The sequence below is a fragment of the Ursus maritimus genome, unplaced genomic scaffold (genome assembly GCF_017311325.1).
Source record: "Ursus maritimus isolate PB19 unplaced genomic scaffold, ASM1731132v1 scaffold_6, whole genome shotgun sequence".
NCBI lineage: Eukaryota > Metazoa > Chordata > Mammalia > Carnivora > Ursidae > Ursus > Ursus maritimus.
Genome location: NW_024426774.1, coordinates 38,939,993 through 38,958,478, shown reverse-complemented (window position 1 = coordinate 38,958,478; position 18,486 = coordinate 38,939,993). Strand labels below are relative to the sequence as shown.

Genomic DNA, 18,486 nt, shown 5'->3' with positions numbered 1-18,486 from the left:
GAGGTCATTTTTTTCTAGGAAGCTCTAAGCAAACTCGGCCTCACTTGACAAACTGGTTATGCCCTTGAGGAGAGGAACATACAAAGCTTCTGTCTTCGTCAGACTCTTAACTTCAACTCACTGTAAACAACATAAAGCCACTAACTTAAGTAGAGTTTATGTCTGATTCTTCCCAAAAATTGTTGCTTGCTTTTAGAGCGCTGCCTCCCTGGCCCTGTCCCCCTGCAGCTTTCAAGTTCTTCTTGACACCACTAAGCCGTAAGAGCTTCCCGTTTTCTTTTCTTTTTCAAAGTCTACAAGTAAAATATATAGCTTACCCCAGGGTAGATGGAGAAAGTGGCACTTACAGTGGGATTTTTCTTCTAGGTAAGTATGGGTGCTTTATATCTAGAGTGAATTGTGGGCAGGATAAAGAAAAAGGACAGCTCTGGGGTGCCTGGGTGGCTCAGTTGGTTAAGCGTCTGCCTTCGGCTCAGGCGAGCCCCACATCAGGCTCTGCGCTCAGTGAGGAACTTGCTTCTCCCTCTCCATGCACCCCTCCCGCCTGCTTGTGCTCTCTCTCTCTGTCTCTCTCAAATTAATAAATAAAAATCTTTGAAAAAATAGAAGAATGTGATTAGAAAAAGGAAAAAAAAAGGACAGCTCTGAGTTATTTCTTATTGTTGCTAAATTATATTTTTTTGTTTTGTGAATTCCCAGGACATCAGCATACACATATAATTCAAATTTCTGTGTAAAGAAATACATTTAAGGTGGTAGAGCGTGCGACTCTTGATCTCAGGGTTGTGGGTTTGAGCCCCACGTTGGGTGTAGAGATTACTTAAAGATCTTTAAAATATAAATAAATAAAATGTTTTAAACCCAAACTTACTTACTTATTTCTAAAGATTTTATTTATTTATTTGAGATAGAGCAACAGTGAGAGAGAGAGTAGGGAGAAGCAGGCCCTCCATTGAGCAGGGAGCCCAATGCGGGGCTCGATCCCAGGACCCTGGGATCATGCCCTGAGCCGAAGGCAGATGCTTAGCCAACTGAGTCACCCAGGCGCCTCCCCAAACTTAGTTATTTAGGACTTTTAAATCACGTATAAAAATGTAAGGAAAATTGAAACTTTTGTATGTAACAAAAACTCCCTGAAGTTCTATATGCTGTTCTTCAGAAGCATGTGACAGCTCCAACATAAGCATTAAAATGGGGAGAATGGAGCTGAGAAGAAAAATAATTTCAATATGAAGTAACTCATACTTCATTATAAGTTAGTTTCAGTGTTCCACGGCAACAACAGAAAATTAGATTGTAATCCAGTCGAACAGTATGCTCACTCAGATCTTGAGAAAGTACCTATATCTGTATTCTCATAGTGGATGGCTAAGGTGCAAATGGCTGTAACTTAGATAGTTCTATAAGGCAGAAGACGTTTATTGACCATGTGGCATAGATTTTCCAGTACTGCTTTGTTTATGTCCTCAAAGCAAAACTCCAGCGTTAAGTCTTATATTTATTATATTTGCAGATTTTATAAGATGTACTACTTTTAATTGGGCAGGAGATAAAAAACCCGAAGTTACCAGTTAGCCTCAGCAGTAGTTAGCTCAGTAGAATGTTGACTTTTTTTTTTTTTTTAAACTATAAGGACTAAAATACTGTGCGTGTGAAGGTTTTTTATGTGTCTTGGCTTTACATTCTAATAGCTCTTTTTGGATCATCACTTTTCAGTAGAAGAAACTCTCGTTAAAAAAATACCCCATTATATCTCAGGTGATCAGAAAAGTCTGCCTAACAGAACAAGCCTGAGATATTTCTAGAACTGAGTTTAAGGGGTGCCTGGGTGGTTCAGTGGGTTAAGCGTCTGCCTTCGGCTCAGGTCATGATCCCAGGGTCCTGGGATTGAGCCCCGCTTTGGGCTCCCTGCTCAGTGGGGAGCCTGCTTCTCCCTTTCCCTCTATCTCCTGGCTCGTGGTCTTGCTCTCAATCTCTCTCTCTCAAATAAATAAATAAAATCTTAAAAAAAAAACAACTGAGTTTAAGAGCCCTTCGAAAGAAGAGACATGAATTGTAACCCAGTTTGAATAAATAATGAGAAATACATCCCAGTTTTTAAGAGGAGATGAAATTCATAAGAACTTGAATGGTGGCAGGTTTACCATTGTTCACTTCTTGGTCATTTCACTATCTTCATTTCTTGATGATTTTATAACCCAGGCTATTAAATGAACACTGACTTTGGTACTTAGTAAATACTTAATGAATTAGATAGTCCATAGTAACAAAATTATACAATATAACAAATTTAACGAGTGAGAACTCAATTAACTTTATGGCCACCTGGACTTCATAGAATAGCTCCTTTACAAATGCATGCATTTGTAAAGAGTGGCACAAGAAGAATTGTGCTTATTGTAGTTTGGAAGGTGCCTGTATCTTAAATGACACTCACGAGGCTTTGCTTACATGTTTTCATTAAATTTATAGAGCCTACACATGTAACATAAAGAAGACCCCAACTTAAAAAGAAGCTATTTTTGTCAATGCCCTTTGGACGCCTAGCTTGAAACCAGAGTTTCAAGCTGCTTAGGGAAAGCCTGGCTAACCTAGTATTAGAAAGCTAGTATGGTATTAAACAACAGAGGAGAATGATTTGACTTGAAGTTGTGTTTTTATCTTTCTTGTGCTTATGAGTGTGTGTGTGTGTGTGTGTGTGTGTGTGTGTGGCAGGGGGGCAGACTTGCATAAGGATGAATAAGTAAACAGCTTTTACGAAGACAGTAGAGCTGTGGCAGTGATTCTTCACTACATTTTTTTTTTTTTTGCTTTTAAGATTTATTTATTATTTACTTAGAGAGCACGGGAAGGGGGAGGGGCAGAGGGAAAGGAGAGAGAATCTCAAGCGGACTCCGCGCTGATCATGGAGCCCTATGCAAGGCTCAGTCTCATGACCCTGAGGTCACGACCTGAGGTGAAATCAAGAGTCAGACGCTTAACTGAGCACCCAGACTTCTCTACATCTTAATTTTGCTCCAGAACCCGTAACTCCTCAGATACAAGAGCAGTACCTTTCATCTTTTCAACCATGACTAACTTCACAACTTGACCCATAGCTGTAGTAGAGAAAAGGAACAAGGAACGGGAAAAAGGAGAAGGAAAGTTCAAGTGATGACTGGACAAAAAGCAAAGAAACAGGAAAATGGGGGCTGTAGAAGGGTGTTATGTGAGAACAAGCATAGGTGCCTGAGAGAAATTAACTGAGTTGTTAGTTGTTAACATGGGAAAAGGGTGAGAGGAACACATTTACTTTAGCCCTATTTCTTTGCCCTCAGAAGAATAATGTCAGAAGAAAGTCTGTTCTAGATCATTCCTAGGTCAGTTATAAAGGACAGCTTGGAAAGGAAGATATTTACTGGCCTTTCTCAAGATAAGTGTTCATGACTGAATATGTCTCTCCAAGTATTAACCAAGAGCATTACATTTAATATGTGAAGTGTGAAGTATTGCTTTCTGAAGTCCCTAAATTCTTGGAGTAAGTAAGGCACAATGGCTGTTACCATACCAACTTTAAAACATGGCCTCAACCCACACAAGACTTTATGGCACATCTAAAGACCACCCTAGATTATCTGATGCAACTGGAGAATAACGCACAAGGAGTCGGAGGGCATTGTGACTTTACGTAGGCCTTGAAAAATGGGTATGATTTCAAAAAGTGGACAGAATGGGAAAGAGAGGCATTATTCAGAGGAAAGAGACAACACGGACGAAGATGTGGTTTTGAGAAAGAAATGTAGGAAGTGGAAGTTATGGTAAGTCAGTGAATGTTGTGGGAAATAAAATGGAATCAGCTGAGTAAGACCAGATAATAGAGAACCGTTAAAACCAGAACATTTGTCCACTTGGTTGGGTAGACAGTAAAGAGAAGGCTTGGCATTGGTACAAAGGAATAGCATTACTTTCTCCATCATCGTGCCTCGTAGGCTGTTATTTGGGAATGGAAGGATGGTAGAGCATGAGTGATTCTGTAGTTCTTTTGAGACAGGACGAACCTATTCAGAATGATTGTATGGATGAAAATGAATCCTCAAAAGGGCCCAAAACAGAAATTACAGAGAAGCTGTGCTGCCATAACCAGATCACGGCTGCCATAGAAATGGTGCATCAAACATTTGGGGTTACCAGAAAATAACCATAGATGACGATATAGGGAGAGCACAGCTTTTGAACCAGTACTCAAAAGAAAATATTTCTCATGGATGTAAAGTTAGTCAGATGAAAGAAATACATGAGTTTATCAAGTTTGTGATCCAGAAACCTAGTCGAGAAATACTAGTTGGCAAGGCAGTTATTTCTCTTAAAGTGCTTGCCATTAACAAGAAGCGCAGTATCCCAGAATCTGAGTTCAAGGGCAGTTTCAAGTGGCCTGGGAGGATGATGCTTCCGAGTGGGTCAGCCTCATGGTAAAGAACCAGTCTAGCTCGTCATCGGCACGCGCTGACTGGTGAGAGCCATCTCTCTAGTGCTGCGGTCCAGCTACGGGGGAAGCCACATGAGGCGTGGGGCAGGTGGGCAGTTTTTTTAAGTGCATTTCTCTGTAGCAGTGAACAGAGTGGGCAAGAAACTTGCTATGAAACCCGTCCCCCGAGGAAAGGAGAAGAGCTCACCACATCAGAACTTCCGTCCTCTGTCGTTCTTGAGGCGCTACACGGTAGCCGGAGAGAGAATGCCCCGGCTGCAGGGGGTGTGAACTTGCTTTAGACCGGTTGGTGATTGCATGGGAAGAACGTGTGGAGTTCTCGTTTAAAAACAAAAACCGAGCATGCTGATTTTAGATGACTTTTATGTACAGAACCTGTCACAGGGAAAAATGTTGTATAAATGTAGTACTGACCTGGCGTACGTGAAATAATGACTGCAGAAGGTATGGTGTAGACATGGGTGACCACCTGTGGTAAGAATCCACACTGACTGGGGCGCCTGGGTGACGCAGTCGGCTAAGCAGCCGACTCTTGGTTTCAGCTCAGGTCAGAAGACGGAGCCCCACATCAGGCTCCACCTCAGCACGGAGTCCGCTTCAGTTTCTCTCTCCCTCTGCCCCTACCCCCTGCTCATGTGCCCACTCTTTCTCTCTCAAATAAATATATAAATCTTAAAAAAAAGAAAAGAATCCACGCTGACTGGTTGCTTGCTGGCAGTCATGCACTGGGGCCACGTGGAAAATTGGAAACTCCATTCTGTTTTTGGCATGGGATTTCATCTCGGTACATTGATAGAGGCTTCCAGAGGGCTGCAGATGAAAAGCAGGACTGATGGTGAGCTTCAGTAGTGAGATGAAGCGGAAGAGGAAGACTCGCACAGCAGCAAAGACAAGACTGCAAATAAATAGCAAAGACATTTGTCATAAAAATTTGAGCAAGGGGATAGTAAGTAAAACAACATTTCGTGTTTCATTCCACAGGGTAAATATTTCTTATTTTTCAATACCATTGTATATTCAAGCTGTATTTGCCAAATTTATCTAATTATAAGATAATTGGAACCCTTGTCAAAAACAGATTTTCAGATCTCCTAAAATCAGTTTCCAGGCATGGGCCTAGGAAACTATATTTTTAACAAATGCTCCAGATGAATTATATACTCAGCCAATTTCAGGAAGCACCAAGTTATGCCAATTCAATGTGCCTGAATGTTGGCAAGTTGTCATATGTTAAGCTAATGTGTTACATGGAATTTTCTTGTTCAAGTAATAGATGTTACTATATCATGTGGCAGTGGAAGTACGATAAATATTAATGTTGACAAACTCATAATTTTAGAGTTAATAGCTTATCCTTTGTGTGGAATTTTCCTGTCTTATAAAAGGTCTTAGGTATCATCATGTGGAAGTAAAGACACACTCAAAACTAAACAGTATTCCACATCCCCATCTCAGAGGTGCTTTTCTGGTTTGTAGGAGACTGTCAGTCCTGTTAGGGCATTCTTAGTACATTTGGTATCTGTACTTCCCCATCCTGTCTTCCTTCCAGGAATGCAAATCCTCAAGGAGACTTTTCTCCTCTAAGAACATTTACATGTGTCCTCAAAGTACCGAAACTTCTACAGCTCTCTTTGTGGAGTTCAAGTTGTACATAGATTTTATCCAAAGGTCAGCCTAAAGGGAATATTTGAGAAGGAAGGTGCCTTTTCCTCTTAATGGTTATTTTTTCTTTGGATAAAGGTCTCGTACTTGCAGTCAGTGGTATTGTAATAACACCGTAGCCCAGTACCTGTTAGTGTTGCGGAACAGTCTCAAAGATACCTAACCTGGCTTGTTTGTTCGATTTTTAAATAACTGGTGGTTGTTTCTGCTTCTCCAGACCTGTCGGTCTTTTTGCTGTCAGCAAGTCTGGTCACAGTTCCCAAACAAGAAACAAATCACGCTGTCCTGCATTTCTCAAAAACTGTCGACCGTCTGGCCAGGCAAGACAGAAACACGCAAGAAATAAGTGTACCAGACGCCGCCTTGCAATGTTGCAGCACAGGAATGATACCGACAGTAAAACCTAAATTCCTAGGCAAGACTTGAGAATTGGTGAACTTATGAACAGATACAATTGCTTTTCTCTCTGACAGAGGACAGAATGTCTGACCACCTTTCTGGCATCTTCTAAGAAAGGCACGCACATGTCTATCTACTTTCTTTCTTCGTTTCTCTCGCAGGCACATCCCTGTGTGACCCCCTCCCTGCTTCTTTCGCACACTGTCCTGCCTAAATGTTATCCTCATGAGCGTCTGTAGGTTTTCTTGAGGCTGCTACTCAGACTCCTGAGGCGGAGAGAATCAGGACAGCGGACTGGGCGTAAGAGGAACTGGGATCAAATCCGAGTCAGACTCTCAGGGGACTCCTGCTTTCTAGTCACCAGAGGGTGGGGATGTGTGTTGGCTTAGGCTCTGGGAATCAGTTTGTTTTCCCCTCTGTGGCCCAGGGCGGGCCTTCCAAGTCTCACCTTGCCCCTGCCTCCCCGTCTCCAGCGCCATTCTCCTCTTCTCCTCTGCCACGAGCAGGCAGCAAGGTCAACTGAGTGCCTGAATTTTACTCCAGGGGAAAGAACTGAGCCACACAACACATGTACTGGCAGGAAGAATCACATATCCCATCCTCAGCCCTTTCGTCCCTCGAAAGACACAAGCCTAAACCTCTGTGATTTCCTGGGGCTTCCACTGGTTGTGCTCCTTTGCGTCAGGCCTGTCTTCTTGGCTCTGCTGTTTAAAGTTCTTCATACCCCAAGGCTTGGCTACTACCACTCTTAGACCATCATCTTCCCATTTGGATTTCTAGAAGAGAAAGGGCATTTCCTCTGAAAGTGCCTCATTCTTTCAATCCTTCCCCTCTTCTCCCTGTTTCGCCACTTCCCTGACACTGCTGTTTCAGAAACAGTATTCCCAACCTATGAAGTCTCCCCTGAGCGCTGCCTTTGGACGCACCGTGTTCTTCCTCCTTTGTCCTGGCCCTTGCCCTAAGGCGTACTGGGAAGTCGGTCTCCTACTCCCTGGCGTTTTGTTCCACCCCCATTTTCCCTTGGAAGTCCTGTTCATGACTGTATAGAGCGCATTTGCTGTTATCAGGAAACGCTGTCTTAATATTTGAGTTTGTATAGTTGTGTTTTAATAAGAGTTTTGCTGTCATATTTGGAGATTGGCTCTCAAATCTAGCTTACTTGGGGGATGTTTATGTGTCAGTCTTTACCATTCAAGACCGGACTGAGTCAGATGGGAATGGGCACTGAATAGCACATCTTCTGAAGAGCACATCTTAAATCTTTTTTTTTTTTTTTTTTTTTACATCTTAAATTTTTGGGGGGAGCTATTTTGCTAGACCACGCAGGTGCATTGGCCAGGCTGTTGAAAGGATTTGCCAGAGCTCAAGTTTGAGCTGTTCGTTGAGAGCTGTTGGGTCTGACTCTGACGTGGTCTGTTTTAGTTGAGGTACCAGCGCGGATGTGCGGTAGGTCACGGGCAGGCCTCTGGTGCTTTTGACGAGCGCACCATCTCTGCTGTGCTTTGGCCTGGTTGAAACTCAGTCGGAGTAAAATATTCATCCAGCAAGATGTTTGATCAGTATTCATCTGTTAAATCTGCTTTCTTTACTTTCATTTCAGATTTGTCCAATATGTGCAGCGTTACCTGGAGGCGACCCTAATCATGTCACGGATGACTTCGCCGCTCACCTGACACTTGAACACAGAGCCCCTAGAGATTTAATATCCTTTTAAGAGGCAAGAAGGGTTCAAGTTGTTTGTAATGTTTGTTATTTTGATTATTTTTAAGGACAATATACCCGGAGAGAACAACTAATCTCCAAATTATTTTAGTTTTTTTTACCTTTCCTGAAAGTGACTCAGTGTTGAGATGCAGTTCATTTCTCTCTTTATACGCCATGACTGTCCCGTGACCAGTGCTCGTTAAGTGAAAGTTGCCTTGCTCATCTCTTCACTTCATTACAGTCAGATTTTTTTTAAGACCGCTTAACAGGGTTATAAGTTTTCATACAAAAGAGGAAAATGCTAATCCAAATTAAAATCTAAGTATATATAAGGCGCATTTATTTGCTTCCCCTTCTTGTGCTCTGTTGCCTTATCCTGTAATCGGTGGGATGATGAGCAAGGATGCATGTTGGGGCTGCTTTCCCTTTGGAGTCCCCTTCTCCAGAGACCGCCATTCCCCGCCCAGTCTCTGAGTGGGTCAGCATGAGGTCAGGTCCAGCTCCAGAGTCCTTCCCGCTTTTCTTTCTGCTTCCCCTTCACAAGTCGGTCTCTCAGCAGTGGCTGGTGATGTTCCTTGTAATCCAAGACATGAGCGGCCCACCAGAGTAATTAATTTTGTACCCTCCGTGCTTATTTCAAGTTCTGAATTGTTTTTCTATGACTATCACCTATTAACTTAGGGGTCTGTTTTCATGTAAAGGTTTCAGTGTTCGTTGCAGTACGAAGCAATTCAAGAGCTAATTACAACTTTTCTCTCTGCCAGACTTCATTCTGATTCCTTTGATTGCCTCCCGACAATCATAATTCAGCCTTAGTCCTATTGAGGAAGAAACTGGTTTGATGGTTTTCTCGTTGCACAGCTCCCATCCCTTGCTTACGGTTCCTAATTTTCTAATTGGAAATATGGTCCCTCAGAGTTAGGGGAAGATGAGAAAACTAATGGAAAGATAAGGACATGGAACAAACCTAAGAGATTAGAATGTCAGCCAGACCTGAGCCAATCAAGGAAACCACTTTTCCTCTCTGCTAAGTGCTGCGGACACTGAAAGCATAATGAAGAAAGCGTGTGGTTTGTTGTTTTTTAAAGAGAATAAGGAAACCCAGATGGGCCAAGAATACTTACGTCTTTGAGTCACTTCACATTTTACATAAAAGAATCTTATAACATACCCAGAGGGTTATGCTTGATCCCTGTTTCACTCTGTCTTCATGGAGAAGCTAGGCAAATAACTGAAAGCCAAGCTGTTATCCTGAATATTTTTATTTTATCCTGAACTTTGTCAGCAAGTTCAAGGGCCTCTAGTGAAATTGGTGTCCATTCAGTAGACTGTCCCATATCATCTCCATCCATTTTTGTGAAATTTTTGTAAGAATCTCTGGTTATCAGAAGAAGATTAAATTACGCAAAATATAAGAATAAGAGAAGGCATATGTTACATTCGAGATTCCTATATTACCATGAGGTTCTGTAAAACCAAATGTTGACATTGCAGTTATCCTGGAAATATACTGATTTTTCAGGTACTTCAAGTGCTGCTGTGTGGTGACTTTGTTTGTCATGAGGGCGTGGCTTCTCGCCAAGCCTTGTAAGCACCAGAACTTTCTTCTTGTCAACTGTTCTGATGGAACTCTTCCTAAAGTGTAATTGTTACACCCAGATGCTTTTAAAGGACAAGATAAAATGATCGCAGCATCACTTCCTGTAGAACCCGAGCCATGATCCTGAATACCATGATGAGACAGCGCACATACTGGTGGCCCCTGAGGGCTTGTTGGAGCCCCTCAGCCTGTCCCTCAATGACTCCACGATCATCAGCTGAAGACTGGGAAGCCAGCAGAAAGTTGTTCTGCACGATACAGATGTTCTGTGTGCTGCTTTGAAACAAAAGTCTCTATTACGACGAGAGCTGGCTTTTCCCACACATTGGCCAGCGTGGAAATGCAAGATCGTCTTCATGAGTTTGGGCGGCCGTGTGCTCTTCGGGACGTCCTTTAGTTTGAGTCAGCTGCAGAAGATGGGGGAGGCTGCTGGCAACGTGACCTGTTGAGAAATGTGGTATGACTCTGTGTGTCCACTTCTACAGAAATTCAACTCTAGTTTTCTGTTTTGCAGCAGTGTTGAAAAAGAACTTGAGGACTGATCAAAACTAATAACCGAAAGGAGTCTTTTATTCCTGAATTTAAATTATTCCTACTGTTCCTTTCTTATTACCGATAATAATTGAGATTTGATTAGCACCACTCTCCTCAGGTACTAACATTGATGCTTATCAGTTCTGGTTACTTCAATATGGACGTACGTGAGATTCAGTGCTGAGGTCAGGGCTAGGAGATGGCTCACCTGGGTGTCCGACCTGACAGTGCCTCTCACCCCTTCTGATTATTGTAGCTGGACCCTAGGAAGAAGTTTCTTCCACCTGGAAAACCTTTTTCCCCTTTGAAAACACACACACACACACAATATATACACACTCACTCATTGCTTTATATTTAAGAGTCTTTTTTTTTTTTTTTTGAGTTAATAGCGCTCATAGATATTGTTCTGACATTTGCATTCTAAATTAAATGTGCTGTTTTTAAATGTTTACAATTTAGGAAATCTGCGTGTCTATCTAGCAAGGGCTCAAGTGATTTTTTTTTCTGTGAAATACTTGGGTTCTTTTCTTAACTTTGGAGTTATGATGAATCGAGTGGTGTTCGACACGTACGTAGAATGTTTCACCCTGGCCGGGGATTAGGAGGTCCTCGTGCTCGTAGATCAAACATGCACTTTACTAGCAGTTCTACTGGTGGACTTTCTTCTTCTCAGAGTTCATATTCTCCAAGCAATAGGGAAGCCATGGATCCTATAGCTGGTAAGTTAGTTGCCTGATCATAAAGGAAACGACCAGGGAGGGGGCGGCGCTCTAAAAGTTTTTGGTGGGATTTGTGTCTTTAGTCTCTCATCATGCTCCTGTATTCCTTCACAGAATTCCCCCAAATCTTATAAATATTGTAAAAGTAGACCGTATAAAGTAGTTTATAATATTCTGGCATTTCCTTAAGTACTTAGAGCAGAAGGTAATACGAAATGGTTCTGGGTTCTCTATTTGTGGCTTCTGTTGGAACCCAAGAAAATGATAAAAGATTTCAGAGTTGAAAGACTGCCAGAATCCCGTGGTTCAACGTCCACAAGCACACAGATAATAAGACTAATTGACAAGACTAAAGAGTTAAGCTCTTCTCATAGAAGAAAGTCAAGTAGGAGTTTCTCTGTTCTTGGTCTTGATTTGAGAACTATATTCTTAGGGAACATACTGAAAAGTACATGTTTTAATAGCTTAGAAAAATCTTATTTAAAAAAACAAAATTTGAACATGTAGTTCATAGCCAGGTCCACTGGGTCTAATACATGGCCCCCCTGGGAAGCCAGCAACAGAGCAGAGGGGTTGGGAGTCAAAATATAAGGGCAGAAATCACAGTAGCCTGGGACCGTAAGACACACCAAGCACAGACAGGTAGTAAGACCCTGGAAAGCCCGTACAAGTTCTGAAATGTGTGCGTGTGGTGGAATATATATCTGGAAGTTGTGATGCACCTCGCCGAACACCCTGGAACACTGGTAAGTGTAAATCTGTGATAACAATTAGGAACAGGTCCACTCATAAATGGTCTTAAAAATGTACGGCATACAGATAGAAAACCTTAATTCCGAGTGTGCTGTGGGCATCCGGATATGCAATAAGCCCTGTAAACTGAGTTTTCGGGATTTTAAAAAATACGTCTTCATTCAAAAAGAATATTTACCTGCTGTTTTTGGTAGCAGGCTCTAAAAGTTAAATTTCTAGAAGCAAAATTCAAAAGTGAGAAATTCTCTCCATTCAGTTTTTTCTGTCCGTTTATTTTAGTGATGGACTCTATGAAAGAATGGTATAAGAATCCCTGGGATAAAACAAGAGTGAGGAAGAAAACAGAAATGTACCTTGTTAATGAGTTTTAATGATGAAGAGCATTTGCCAGCCAGGGAATATCTGTGAGGCAGTCGTCAATCCCATGAAGCTAGGAGAACCCTCCCACTGCCCCTGCTCAACGGGGCAAGGCAATTCGTGCACCTGACTTAGATGAGAACTCAGGGACAGAGGTCCACATTGCCCTTGATGAGTACAACCTTACTGAAACAAAGAGTCTGGATTGTAACAGGCCACTAACTAGGCCGTACAGTCAGGAGACAGTCAGCCTTACTGAGCATCGCCAGTGGTACTCACTCCAGTGGTACTCTGGTACTCTCAAATATCAGTACCAGAAAGGACGAGAAAGAAGGCAGAGGTGAGTGGGCAAAGGGTCACGGATAGAAATGGTCCAGGTCTCTTGGATATAATTCTGGTCATCATTCAATCATTGAATAAACGTTAGAGGCCTCCTGCGTGTCGGGCACTGTTCTAAGAGCTGGGAGTATCATACATGGTAGACTCGATCCCTGCTTTCATGGAGCTTGTGTTGAGACGATGTATATTCTGATTGGACCAGCAGGTGATCCACTTTAATTTACTAAATACTAAGAGAAAGTATAACAGTTAGTCCATTAAGCAACAGTCTGTTATGTTTTATTAAAATGAAAATAATTGTATGTGGGTTAATTGTATTTGCATTCCCGGTGCACAACAGCTCCTACCTCCAGGAGGCATTCTGAAAGATACTGAGGGGCGCCTGGCTGGCTCCGTCAGTAGAGCGTCCAGCTCTTGATCTTGGGATTATACGTTCAAGCCCCATGGTGAATGTAAAGATTACTTAAAAAAAAAACCTTTAAAATAATAAAATAAAATAAAAGGTATTGAGCTCCTGGGGCACCTGGTTGACTCAGTTGATAGAGCGTTCAGCTCTTGATCTTGAGGTCATGAGTTCAGGCCCTACACTGGATATACAGATTACTTTAAAAATAAACAAATAAAAATAAAAGGTATTGAGCTCCAAGCTGAAACTTGACGTTGCCACGGATACCTGCCTGTTGTCAGTCATTTCTAATGTTCCTCTAGAAGAGTGATCTTTAGCATTTTGTTTTCCATGGTGTCTTAAGGAGACCTTAATCGCCTTCGTTTCCATTGGCAGAGCTCTTATCTCAGTTATCAGGGGTGAGACGTTCTGCAGGAGGACAGCTTAATTCTTCCGGCCCTTCCGCCTCCCAGTTACAGCAGCTGCAGATGCAGCTGCAGCTGGAACGGCAGCACGCGCAGGCGGCGCGACAGCAGCTGGAGACGGCGCGCAACGCCACCCGGCGCACGAACACGAGCAGTGTCACCACTACAATCACGCAATCCACGGCAACCACCAACACAGCTAACACAGAAAGCAGTCCGCAAACTGTCCAGAATTCCCAGTTTCTTTTAACAAGGTAGTTCATTTATCAATACCGCTTTGAGGAGTAATGTCTTATTGAGCACTACACAGTCCGCAATGATCTTTTCTCTTTTGTGCCTTATGTATGTTCTTGGAGACTTGGCCTTTGATCAAAGTCTTAAAACTCCCAAATCTAATCAAAATTGCGTATTCAGGATTTGCCCAAGAATATGAAAAATAACGATTATTTTAGAGAAAGTAGAAATGCTGGTGGTCTCGTTCCAACAGCGAATTACCTAATGTGAATATTTTTTCTCCTATATTGCCCATAAAACTGAAACCTAAAAAAAAACTGAAAACTGAAACCCCCTATCATTGCATTTTGGGGACATATTAGGTCCATTTATTGTCATAATTAACCTTGCCTTTTTTTAATTGCCAATTTCAGTTAGCTGTGAAATATTAAAAGGTATGAGAGAGGATTTCATAACATAATAGTTTTCTTAGAATTTCCAAAGAAGCAGGATTTAAATTCTTACAGTTGCCACAAACAAAAGTAATAGTTTTAAAAAACGGTTCACCATGGTGTAAAAAATAGTACACACAGTAAATGGTTTTACTGGATGCAATAGAGTTACCTGCTTCAGAAAACTATCATTAGCCACCAAATATATTCTTCTCCCAAGCTGGTCTGCATTTTTTGTGACTCCTAAGAATATAAAGGATTTTAGAAAAAGCAGTGATGAGTAGACTTAGGCTCAGCAGGTAATAAACCTGGACTGATCTGGACCTTTAATGGAGCAGAAAGAAGTATAAAATACAAACCGTGAAGTGAATGAGAAAATTAGTACAATGTATCGGTTATCTCCAAATTGACAGTGGAAGACAGTATTATCTCTGTATATTTTCGTCATACTTTTTAATATCTCTGCTAGTGCAGTGGCACGTGTGCGTAGTTGTAAATAATCTGTTGTGGATGCAGAACAAAAAATGTTGGCAGACCCCTGTCTAGAGCCCAGGTTTGCCACTTACTAGTTTGGACCTTAGTCAAGTCACTTAACTTCTCTTAACCTCAGTTTTATCATCAGTAGCCCCTGAGTTTGGCCTACGAGAAAGAATTGTTTTGAGGATGAGACAGTTTCAGGACGTGTATGGCCTGGCGCAGTATCTGGCATAGAAGAAAAGCCCAGTGAGTGGTCCCCATGATGATCATTTGTTATGGATCTGAGGAGTTTCAGGTGGGGCAGTCTGCCTTTGGATTATCTCTGCAAAGTCAGAAACTGTGCTGAGTCATTACCATAAGTGTTGCTTCAGTCTCCATCACTGAGCCACAGGTGGATCCTACCACGGAACCTGACCCGTGTGGACCTACCAGCTTGCCAGAGCCGGATGCTTACCACAAACCGGAAACCTAACTGTGTGTTTCCGTGAGAGTTCACTGAGCTGTGGTAGAATGAATGTCTTTGGAAAAGACATCTTCCCATCCTTGACCCATTCTTTTTTTAGCCCCAAACTCAGTGGGCTGGATTTGGGGTTTTTCTCTCTGTGGTTACTCTACACCAGACACCCAGCTCCCAGGGCATGGCGTGGGTAGCCTTTGAGTTGCCTTCCTTGGATTCTGGTCGTAGCTTCCTGAAGAGCCACTTCAGTCATCCGATACCGCTCGGTGCACAGAACCTTGCAGTTTGCAGACCACTTTCCCCATCTTTCATTGTATCATTTGCTCTTGACTCATATGATTTATATTAGGCAATATTTCCCAAAAACGTTCCCTGGAACTTGATATATTATTCTAAGGAAATAGATAGTTACTATGTTCAGTTTTTTTCCTGACGAATAATTTTGGGCAAAACTAAGTAACAAAAGTAGTTTATTGTTGGGCTTCTCAGAACTTTACTATCTTAACATGCATTATGAACCTTCAAGGCTGCGGTGTTTCCAAAGGAAAAGCCTGGTCTCTGGTCGTGTAGCCATTACGTGATGTTTGTAGGGCCCAAGCCTTGTCTTTGGCTTCTTTGACCAGGGACCATTCTTGTGCATGTTGCCCTGGAACTCATGGTGGGGAAACCCACCAGTTTCTTTGGGATCCAAAACTGTTGTCCTTTTAGAAAGTGATTGTTTCAGGGCTTATGTCAGATTTCAGTCTTTGGTAATGGAGTCAGCTGGTTTTGCTAACTCCAGTTTGAAGATCTTCACAAGCTTTGCAGTTATTTCCAGATCCCAAATGAAGTTTGGCCCATTTGGGGATCTAGCCCTAGTACCAGATTTTATCTGCCTTTTTCGAGTGAATATTTTCTCAGTTATTTCCTAAAAATAGAAACTAATGTTGTGGGGCGCCTAGCTGGGTCTGTTGGTAGAGCGTATGACTCTTGATCTCGGGGTTGTGAATTGAAGCCCCACATTGGTGTGGAGATTACCTAAAGATAAAATCTTAAAAAAACAAATAGTGGTATTTTAATTGCATGCCCCCCAAAGGGTTGGGGACCTCAGCCTCCATGTCTCTGGTTCGCTCACTGTCGGCAGCCTTCTGTGTAGCATCAGTCATTGCCTCTCGGTGTGGGTTTAGTGGCTTTTCTACGGTTACCTTCCAGATCCTTTTGCCTTCTTTACGTTCTGAAATTTAGATCTTTTTGTTTGTTTCTGAGCCGTAGATCTAATCATTCAGTGGCTTTGAACTTGACAGCTGTGAGGTTTTGAGCATGTCACTTAATCTCTGCTTCAGGTTCCTCTTCCTATAAAACGTTAAGAATAGGACCTAACTCATAGGAGTTAAGAGACAACACCTGTAAAAAGCACTTAGCACAGAGCCTGACCCATAGTAAGGACCCAGTATCTGTTGTGACTTTGGGATGCCCCTGCGCCTTTCAGCATGGGTGCGACAGCGCGATGCAGGTACCTGTCCCTGGCAGAACCTGGGCTTGAAGTGCGCCTCCCCTGGGAGAGCCACCTGCCGTGCGTGCCTCCTGGGTGCCCTTGCACGGTCACCATCTTCCCCCCGTTTGGTTATTTTTCCTGCCCTCAGGGCTCCAGCTTGTTTCCCTTTCTTTCTCTGACACTACAGATGTAGAGAAATAAAATCAATACTGAAACTAAGCAGAATTCAGCTTAAGTCATTAATCAGGTTAGTAACAAGGATTCCGCTCTCGCGTGTGTTCCGTGTCCGTGCAGACGAGCCTAGTTCCCAGCATAACGCAGGTCTCGGCAGTGCATGTATCATCAGATGAGCATACCGGGCTCTTAGTCCGCCTGCTGCTCGGTCGTTCGTAAGAGAAATGGGGGGTGGGGGTGGGGGTGGGTGCCCGTGTGTGTGTGTTTTCTTGCCCTCTCAGGCTTCGGGACAGATCTTCACTTCAGGAAGAATTAGATGGAAATAATAGAAAAGTCAGAAGAACCTTTAGGATTCTTTCAGCTGAATATTCTAGTCACTAGTTTTCGTGACCAGGGTTGCTCCTTTCCCTGTTTTTCCTGCCCACAGGTGAAATTCTGGTTAGGAAATCACTACTTCCCCAAGCGTATTACCTATCGGAAATTTGTTTTCCTCGGGAAAATGTGCACCACCGTTTTTCCCAGAGGGGGTGTGAGAAGTCTAAGAATATTTTTTTCCCCACTGAATCTAATTAAGCCTAGATTTGCACCTGAGGGTGACAGTGTCGCCGCAGGTGTGGGGAGCTCAGCGCAGCATAATGAAGGTGACAACTGAGAGCCAAGAGTTGAAACAGTAGGTTTTGGAGTCTGAGTTTTGCCCACTCTGAAGCTAGCTCGGGCTCGGACATCATCCACGTTGACCCTGCCATCGTTCGTTGCCATTTTACCAATAAGATCTTTTCTTTTTAACTCACACAGGTTGAATGATCCTAAAATGTCTGAAACAGAGCGCCAGTCCATGGAAAGCGAGCGCGCAGACCGCAGCCTGTTCGTCCAAGAGCTCCTTCTGTCCACTTTAGTGCGCGAAGAGAGCTCGTCCTCCGACGAGGATGAACGGGGGGAGATGGCAGATTTTGGTGCTATGGGCTGTGTAGATATTATGCCTTTAGATGTTGCTTTAGAAAACCTAAATTTAAAAGAGAGTAATAAAGGAAATGAGCCTCCGCCACCTCCTCTTTGATGACATCCCAATTCGCAGACAATGTCCTCTGTGCTGTATTTGCCAATGAAAGTGGACAACAACTATCTTGGGTTTGTTTGGTGATTGTAATTTCAGGTCTGTCACTCTTGTTACATTGTGTACATTCAAAGGAAGAGAGAAAATATATATGATAATCATTTCCACTTAACTAATTTTTACTTCTAGCAGGTAATGTAGGTAGCAGTGCAGGGGTGATCTCTGCTTCCTGTACCGTGACATGCAAAGGCTCTCCTAATACTCCACATTCAAACTGAAGAGGAAAATTGAAATCTCTAATGAAGCTGCTGTGTGTATTTATGAATATTAATGAATAAAAACTGCTTGGATGGTTTACCTTAACTACTGCATGAGGTTTTTTGCAGCGTGCATGAGTTTTAGTGACCTTGTTATTTAAAAAATTAAATACAAGGAGTAAAACTTAAACAAACATAAAAAGCCCAAAGCTTTCCTGAGCATTATTCAATGGTTACGCGGCGGAAGTAGCTTTTGAATAATGTCTGCCCGGGTCACCTTTCTTGTGTGCCTCCTACACGCAAAGCTGGCTCTGCAGCCGAGGCTGGGGGTCATAGCCAGGGATCGCCTCCGCCCCGTGTGGCTGTCCTGTCGCCCTGTTAGTCATCCTGCCTGTGCGGAGCTCGGCCTGTCTCTCTGAACTCCACTGTAGAGGACACACCAGTAAAGCGACTGTCGGAATCCGCTGCAGGGCCTGCGTGTGCCCTAAAACCCATCCTGTTCATACGTGTTCAAAGTTCTTACTTGTTGTGGTTGTTGAAAAGTTTTTTTCAATTGTTAAATATGTTTTATTCAGGTGTAGAT

At 42.7% G+C, this 18,486-nt stretch overlaps 1 protein-coding gene across 1 annotated transcript in view; it reads left to right on the top strand.

Moving 5' to 3' along the window:
- The window catches only part of KCMF1 (potassium channel modulatory factor 1), a 68,481-nt gene extending 50,472 nt beyond the window's left edge, over positions 1-18,009 (top strand). The window contains exons 4-7 of the mRNA XM_040623253.1: positions 8,127-8,228; positions 10,912-11,086; positions 13,317-13,599; positions 17,388-18,009. Coding sequence (XP_040479187.1) covers positions 8,127-8,228; positions 10,912-11,086; positions 13,317-13,599; positions 17,388-17,649 — 822 coding nt within the window. The 3' untranslated portion in view covers positions 17,650-18,009. The remainder of the gene's footprint in view (positions 1-8,126; positions 8,229-10,911; positions 11,087-13,316; positions 13,600-17,387) is intronic.
- Positions 18,010-18,486: the final 477 nt, after the last annotated feature.